Here is a 7,923-nt window from a genome sequence, read left to right as displayed (position 1 = left end):
TACAGCCCGCCCTTCTTGAGGACAAGAAGATCCTCAGCCAGTCAGCCAGGTGACTTTGAAGACAGAGTTTTTCAAAACCCCAGGGTAGAGCCTGGCTGGGCGAGAAGAGGTCAAGGTCAGCCAGAGATGGGCTCAGGCAAGGTGGGAAAGCGCAGGTGTTCACACACAAAAGGCCACCTCTGCCCTGCTCCCACCCCGGGGGGACCCAAAGACGAGGCGGACGTTTTGAAAAATATAAAATTTTAATAAAGGCTACATCTCTTAATTACAATAATTATTGTACCAAGTAATTTTCCTTAAATGAACTCTTTATAATGCATAATTTACAGTATAAGTAGAACAAAATGCCATGGCAAAAGTCATTGAGTACAAGACTTGTAGTAAAAAGGCATAAAATATATTTATACATAAACCCCTTTCAAAAAACAAGGGAAAGTTGGAGCCCTCAATATAGGGCGACACACGGAGCAGGACACCGTGCAGGTACAGGTACTGTACTGATTTCAAGTCAAGCACTAGAGATAGTGGATTAATACTCTTCTGTTGTACAATATATACAGACGTATAGTACAAGTAACAATGGCAAAAACAGAATGTACAGATTAACTTAACACGAAAACCCGAACGTCAAAATGGAGGTGTCTGGAGGAAAGGGTGCTGCTAGGTCTTCCCGCAACTGTCCGCTTCTTTGCAGGGCAAGGGGGGAGGGGTGGTGGCTTCCAGAATGGCGGTGGTCCAACGACTAGTTAAAAAAACCAACCAACCAACCAACCAACCAACCAACCAACCAACCCTCCAAGGAACGGTTTCAATGCAAGCACGAGTTGAACTCCAAGGTTCTAGCGGGCCTCAGCCACTGGGCGCTGGGCCTTGGCGGGGAGTTAGGAGTTACTGAGGAAATCTGGGGTCCCCCAAATGAGGCTCCCCCCCGCCCCACGATGGATCCCATCCCACATGATGACCCCAAATGGCAGTGATGTTGCAACATAAATTGCTCCTCAAGACCTTTATGACAAAATAGAGCAGCGTAGGAAAAAAAAAATGCACCAATTTTCTGCGTGTGTCAATGGTAGGGCAGCATTTTTAAAAAGTCTGTCTTCACTTGGAGAAATGCAGGGCAAAGCGTAATAATTCCCCTTAAAGAAATCATTAATGCGCCCCTAGCTCAACTCCCAAGTTTGGACAGGACAATTAAAACTTCCCCTCTCCCCCTACCGTGTTTAAAGCAGCATATCCATAAACTGGGGCCGGGGGTGGGGAATCAATTGTTCAATAAATAGCAGTAAGGATTCCTGTTCAGGTAAGCTATACACAGTTTCTCTTAGTTTATGGATTTCAGATCCCTAGGCGGTCATATATTATGTATGGCAGTCTCTCAAATACAGTCAGCATCTTCAATAGCCAAGAGTGGTCATGTTTTTAATAAATAGTTCAGGCTTTTCTTATCTCAGTACCCAGCTGGTGAATAGTGAAAACCAACCTCCCTGCCCTCCCCACCCTCCCCAAGTGGCCAGTGGCCAATTCTTCCCGGGATTTTTGTCTTCTTCATTGGTTTAGTTTTCCTTCAAAATGTCTCGTCGCGGTCCGTCACGGCCAAGGCCGGTGGCGCGGGCAGCGGCCCCGCACTTGCGCTGGGGGCCCGACCCCCGAGGCTCAGTCGATCCTCTCCACCTTCCCCAGAATCCTGCCTTCGTACATGGGGAGCACCGCCTCATCATCCCAGATCTCCTCAAACACGGCTCCACAGGCAAACTCGTCGCTTGCTTTTTTGAAGTAATACCTTAAAAGGAAAACCCAAAGAGCGTCTTGGTGAAAAGTGCGTTTTCTACCTTGCTAAGGAGAAAGGTGATGTCAACACGGAGGATGGAGGGGTCCTGAGGGTTCTGCCGCACACGTGTGCATGGCCGCCTCTGATCTGCGCCGCCTCTGGCCGCCTCTGATCTGCGCCGGCCGCCGGGGCGCGACAGGGCGGCCTCCCACCTGCGGCCTTGGGCCCAGAATGCTGGGCCCCCCCACCCCACACACACTCTGCGGAGGACAGCTGCCTGCTTCTTTCTCCCCTTATCGGGAGGGTGCGGGGGTTGGGAAGGGCAAGACACGCCTGGTCCATTTGCAGCAACCGTCGGGCGGGGCGGGGGGGCTCCTCCAAGAGGCCCAGCCACCCTGAACCTGTAGAAGTCTGTGGAAGGCTGACACCTCTCCTGTCCTTCCCACCCTGCAGCACCCACAGGCCCGCTCCTCTGGCCTCTCCCTGCCACAGCCATGGGACAGGCTGCTTTCCTCGGTGGCCGCGGCAGGAGGCTGGCCAGAGCCATCTTGCTTCCCAGGGTTGCAGACAGCCCTGGCCCCGGCTACTCTCCTCTCTTCTCCCCGTTCCCCCCCACTCCACTCCCCCCCACCCCTCCAGGGTCAAACACTAAAGACCCTTCTATTATGCCCCTTGATTAAAGGTTCCTTTTATCCCACCCCAGACTTCTTTCTTCTAAGGCTGTTTAATTGTGTGGACGCAAATGACCGGCCTCTCCCAGGAGGGCCACATTCAGAAACAACTGCTGTCCTCCAGGCGGGCCCACTCCCTGGCCCCTTCCTTCGCCAGCCCCTTCCAGGGAGACCCCTCAGACGGATTAAACTCGCCCCTGCAAGCTGTCACCTTCAGCCAATAAAGGCCACTCATGGAGGGAGGGTCCTGGTCCTCTGGGGGGAGGGGGACAGCTCTCTCAAAAAATTTGTGTCTCAGGGTTACAGTTTTTTTTCCTCTCTTTTCATTTAAAAGGAAAAAAAAAAAAAGAATTCCCCTCGGTTAGAGCTCAACTTCTTTCCTCTTTAATGAAAGCAAGCCAAATACTTTCATAGGAGATAAGGCTAAATAAAGTGAACCAGCTGGGTTTAGTCAAGGTTCCTTGTTGTTAGTGTTCCCAGCTGGGCCACAGCACCGGGGTGAACGGCACGGCCCGGACGGGGCAGCGGGGAGAACGCTTCCTATCCAGCAGGTCGGGGTACTTGGGGAGCCCGAGCGGGGGTGGGGAGGGGCACGGCACACAGGGGCCCCCGGACAGTGGCAGGGGAAGGCCCTCCTCCTGATACGAGGCTCCAATTCTGACGCCACCCTCGGTCGTGCCCCTCAGCCCCCCCAGCTCCGACCCCTCGGCTCTACCAAGTCGGGCTTCCATGGCACCCCTGAGCAAACACGCAGAGACCTTCTTCAGAACTGTAACCTCTTCCAGAGAGGAGAGAGGCCACATTCCCTCGGCCCCGGCCCCCAGACTTCAAACGCACTGCGCTGCCCTCATCTTCTCCAAGAAACGGGCTTTTCCACTACAACATGCTTTATGTGGCAAACTGCGCTTTCTTCTGACATCTGGCACCAACAGCGTCTGGCACATCTGGAGAGACTGTTCTCCTTTTGAACCCCTGCCATGTTGAGATTACTCAGTGCAGCCCAGGTCCCCCCACTCCGCGGCCCCATCCTCGCTGGGCTTTTTATTGGGGGGTGAGGGGGAGCGCACGGGAGGACGGGGCACCACCCCCGCTGGGAGGGCCAGGCCTGGCACCCGGTGCCTCCCCGAGCCCGCTCCAGCCGGAGAGCAAGTACGGAGAGATAAGACGGCTGGGAAGGGTCTGGCCACAGCCTGATCCAATCAGTAAAGAATTTGAGAGTCAACCATTTGTGCAAGTCTTTGTGCATTAAAGGGGAAGCCGGGGCTTCAAAGCCAGGCTTATTAAGTGTGCCTTAGGAAAAAAAATCAGAGCCAGATGTGGCCGGAGTGGCTGAGCGCGAAGCCCCCCCTGCAGCCTCCACTCGGCGCTCCAGAGCCCTTCTCCCTGAAGGTCACCTGCAGTTCCACTCAAAGTCCAGCCGAGTCAAAGCTGAGCTCAAAATGAATCCCTGGAGGGGCACACTTGTGTAATTAGTTTCACCTTGTGTCTGTTCAAGATAAAAAAAAGAAGAAGAAGAAGAAGAAGAGGAAGAAGCAGCAGCATTAGGAGCCAGGCCTGCTCCCCAAACCCTTGGATACATTTTCAGAATCGTCTCTGCCCTGGTGTCAAATGGAAAGCTCTAAAGCCTAGCTCCACGCCCTGCTCCTCAGTCACTTACAGGTCCAAGCCCCTGAGCCCCAGCCTTTCCCTGCAGAGGGATCACTCTGGGCCCCCGGCCCAACCAGCTCCCAGGTGGAGTGGCTGGGAGAGCTGCAAGGGCCTGCTCCGGAAGGGACGGGGTCTCGGGGCCCCGGAGGCGGGCTCCAGGGGCCGGAGCCCACCTGGCTGGTCGCTCATGCGATTAGACTTCTCCCCTCCCATCTCGGGCTCGAGGTGGGGCGGGTTGGCACCTTCTGAGCACCGACTGCCCCTCCTTAAAGTGAGTGCGCCGCACCTCGCGTGCCCCTCCCTGGCCCTGCGCACCGCAACCCGAGATATGGCTGGAGCAGAGCCCACATACTCCCTTGGGAGGAAGGCCATCGAGGAGGAGCAGCTAGGACTCTGGATAAACGCAGGTGGAATCATCACCCTCCCACCCCACCCACGTTCAGGGGGAGGTGACCAAGGAACGGTCCCCACTCTAGAATCCTCTCTGGGGCCCTAGAAGACCAGGCGGGTGTCTCCACCACGTAGAGAGGGAGGAGGGCTGGGGGGAGGGCGAGTGCCGGGCCCCGTCCACCCGGTGCCCACGCATGGGGCCGGCCCCTCTCTGTTATGGACACAAGAGCATTTCTGCTTTACATGATCCATTCCACACCGTGAGGCAGCTCTTCAGGGAGAGAGGCTGAGGAAGGAGAATGCCGTCTCCATTTCCAGGCCATGGCCTCTGCCCTTCCCCAAGCCTTCAGCGTGGACAGTCTCTCCTAAGACCCAAGCCTCATCGGTCTGTCCGTCTGTCTCTCCCTGACACACACCGCTCTCTGCCTTTCAGGAAGGGCCTGAATGAGATGGCCCAAACCCAGCTGTCCTGCTCAAGCCCCCTTCCTCCTTCAGAGTCTCGTTCACCTGGGTAGAAAAAGCCCGTCCAGGTCCCCCCAGAGCCCTCCCAGCGGTCTCCCTGCTGCTGCTGTTATTTCTGTCAGTGGTGAGGGGAGAGAGGAAATGAGAAGGAACAGAAGCGCCAGGCAGCCCAATGGCCTCCCTGAGCGCCTCCTGAGCCCCCTCCCGATGGCCCCTCCGGGTCTGGCCAGGCCAGGGAAGCGACTCTGGCTCTCTGTTCTGAGCAAACAAAGTGTGGAGCAGCAAGAAGCCGCAGGGCTCTTACCTATAATTTCCCTTTTTGCTGAGCTGCTCTTTAAAGTGGCCCAGGGTCAAGCTCTGAGCCTTCAGCATCCTCCTGTATGGAATTTCTTCTCCACAGAAAAAGTATGTGACGACCAACTCGCTGGCCTGGAGTGCGTGGACCCCCGCCAGCTTCTTTGGCTCTTTGTGACTGAGAAGGAAAATGGAATGCAACAAGTTCAGCATTCGAAGGCAGCAAGCGCACACACCACACCCACACACACCACACCCCCACACACCACACCCCCACACCCCCACACACCCCACACACCCCACACACCACACACACACAGGCTCTCCAACACGTTCTCCAGAGAGAAAGCAAGGCTGCAGCTATGAGCTCAAAGCGGGTCTGGGTGTGGGCCCCCACGCCCCCCTCCCATGTCACAGAGGCAGCTACTCTGGAGGCCCACAGTCCAGGTCATCTGCATGGGGCACCGGGCAGGGATGATCTCCTTTGGGTTGTACACACTATTGCTCCCCTCGCTACCACCAAATGGGTCTCTTTTGGGATGGCACAAGTGGGGCGCTTGCCAAGGAAGAAGCGGGGAGAAGCTGCCACAGAGCCGTGGGTTCACTCAGCCCCATGAGGGAATGCTGTAGAGACAAACCCAGAGCATCCCCTGGACGGCATGGACGCCAGAGCCCGCTGGGATGGTTAGCTCGGTCATTTCGACCTCCCTCATTTATTCTGAGTTTGCAGAGGGGCTTAAAAAAAAAAAAAAAAAAAGCTGCAGGCCTTTAAATATGGCTCATTGCTCAAGATGAATGAGCAAAGAAAGAAAACTTGAATTATTTAGACCATTTTAGACCCCTGTAGCCAATTTCTTTCTAAATGCATCATCCTGGAATTCAACGGAGCCAGGCTTCTCGGCCCACTTGGCAAGAGCGTAACCTTACGGAAAGAATCATGGCACCACTGGGGAAGACACGGTGCTCTCCCCAAGCCAAACAACAAAGACCGTCCTCGGTCTCTGCAGTGGTGAAGCACCTTCCTGCTCCATGCGACAACACGTTTCCAACTTGCTAGCTTGCAAGCTGAATGAGGGCAACGTTTCCATCCGGGGTCGGGGACCCCCTTTTATCCATCTGCTCACGGCTGCACGTCTCAGCTTTTGAGGAGTGCGTACCCGGGAACCCTGAGCCATCCGTCCCTTCAGGAAGCAACACCTGTTGTCCCAAGTCACAACGCATCTCCCAGCGCAGGCAGTGTTTCCAAGTTCCCGATTTATGGCCAAGATCCCGATTTATGGCAATAGCCGCGTTTACCGTTCCTAGTGGCTACTGTTCAAATCAAGGGGATTTTATATACTAGAAAAAGTTTTCAAGAATCCCAACGCCAGGGAGTCAATGCCCTGAAATATAAACCACGAGGGGGCTCTCAGCAATGTCAGGTAAAGACACTCACTCTTCGGAAGCCAGGCTGGGGTTGGAGAAGGGCGCGGCTCCCGTCTGACCAGTGGCCGAGTGGTTCCTGTCCCTCTGCTGACCTCCTGCACAGCATCTGAGGACACAGCGGGAGTGGGGGACGGAGAGTAAGGCAAGTGGGGAGCAGACGGAAAAGCCGAAGGCTCTGGGCCCTCACCGTAGACCCAACTTCCATCCACGGGGAATAGCCATCCTAAGCCCCCTGGGAGCCCGGGACGGGGCGATGCCAGCCCAGGCAAAGGGCCGAGGCCCTGGATCCTCCATCGGTCAGGTCAGGGCCTCTTACATGCTCATCTACCCAGCCTTGCGCGATCGGGGCATTTGTAAGGAACAGACGGAAATTCACTCTCCTCCCGGGCCTGCCTTGCCTAATAAGCAGATCCCGGCTGGCTCTTCAGAATGAACAGAACTAAAAGGAACAATTTCTAGCAGGTGGGAAGGAGATGCGTACGTGGCCAGAAGCCATCCCTCCTCCCTGAGAAGCGCCCGAGACCCTCACCTCCGCTCTGCGGCCACTCACCGCTGCTTTGGGGGCTTGGACACCTCAGCCAGCCGGCGGCAGGCCTCTTCCAGCTGCGCCAGTGTGTTGGGCGGGGTCAGGGGAGGCATCGCGGGGTCCTGGGTGAACGCGGGGGCTCGGGGGGCAGAGCGGGTGTGCCCGTTGCTGCCCCCCAGCAGGTGGTGCCGGCCAGCTCGCTCGGCCGGGGACGCACGGGCGGACTCCAAGGGGTAAGCCTTTTTTGTGCTTTGGGCACTGAGCAAGGAGTGAGAGAGAGAGCAGAAGAAAGAAACTGGGTTAGAAAAAACTGGAAAATGTGACTTCAGTAGAAACTTCTCTATCCTGCCTTCAGAGAGAAGAGGAAAAAAAAAAAAATGACCCTATCATCACATGGACAGGGGCGGTGCCAAAACAGGGCATTTTTGTGGTCCGCTCAGGCCAACGTTTACTGTTAAGACAGCAGGAGCAAACGGTCCCATTTGTGTTCGGCCGACTGCAAGAACAGCCATCCCCACAAGACCTCCGCGGCGGCGGGTGTGGTTTACCTAGGGGGCTTGGGTTTGCTCTGCCGCTCGCTCTCCAGCATCCACTGCCAGACATCCTGCGACCTGTCTCCTTCCTCCCCGGGAAGCTGCAGGGCCCCAGCTCCGCCGGGGGCCCCTCCTTCCCTGGCGGGCAGGGCCAGGCCCGGCTCCACGCTTTTCCCACTTCGCTTGGGCAGGGCACTGCCTCTGTTG

General features: G+C 56.1%; 1 protein-coding gene across 3 annotated transcripts in view; it reads right to left on the bottom strand.

The window, feature by feature from the left end:
- Positions 1 to 233: 233 nt before the first annotated feature.
- The window catches only part of AXIN2 (axin 2), a 30,026-nt gene continuing 22,336 nt past the window's right edge, over positions 234 to 7,923 (bottom strand). For 2 of the 3 annotated variants that reach the window (XM_021678520.2, XM_021678519.1), the window contains exons 7-11: positions 7,732 to 7,923; positions 7,208 to 7,441; positions 6,668 to 6,763; positions 5,243 to 5,410; positions 234 to 1,780 (exon numbers count right to left, since the gene is read on the bottom strand). In XM_021678520.2, the coding sequence (XP_021534195.1) occupies positions 1,654 to 1,780; positions 5,243 to 5,410; positions 6,668 to 6,763; positions 7,208 to 7,441; positions 7,732 to 7,923 (817 nt within the window). In that variant the 3' untranslated portion in view covers positions 234 to 1,653. The remainder of the gene's footprint in view (positions 1,781 to 5,242; positions 5,411 to 6,667; positions 6,764 to 7,207; positions 7,442 to 7,731) is intronic. The other variant, XM_021678521.1, reaches the window with a different exon arrangement.

This window comes from Neomonachus schauinslandi, chromosome 15, assembly GCF_002201575.2.
Source record: "Neomonachus schauinslandi chromosome 15, ASM220157v2, whole genome shotgun sequence".
NCBI classification, from domain to species: Eukaryota; Metazoa; Chordata; class Mammalia; order Carnivora; family Phocidae; genus Neomonachus; species Neomonachus schauinslandi.
Note: the sequence above shows the minus strand (reverse complement) of the source record. Positions and strands in the feature narration are given on the sequence as shown.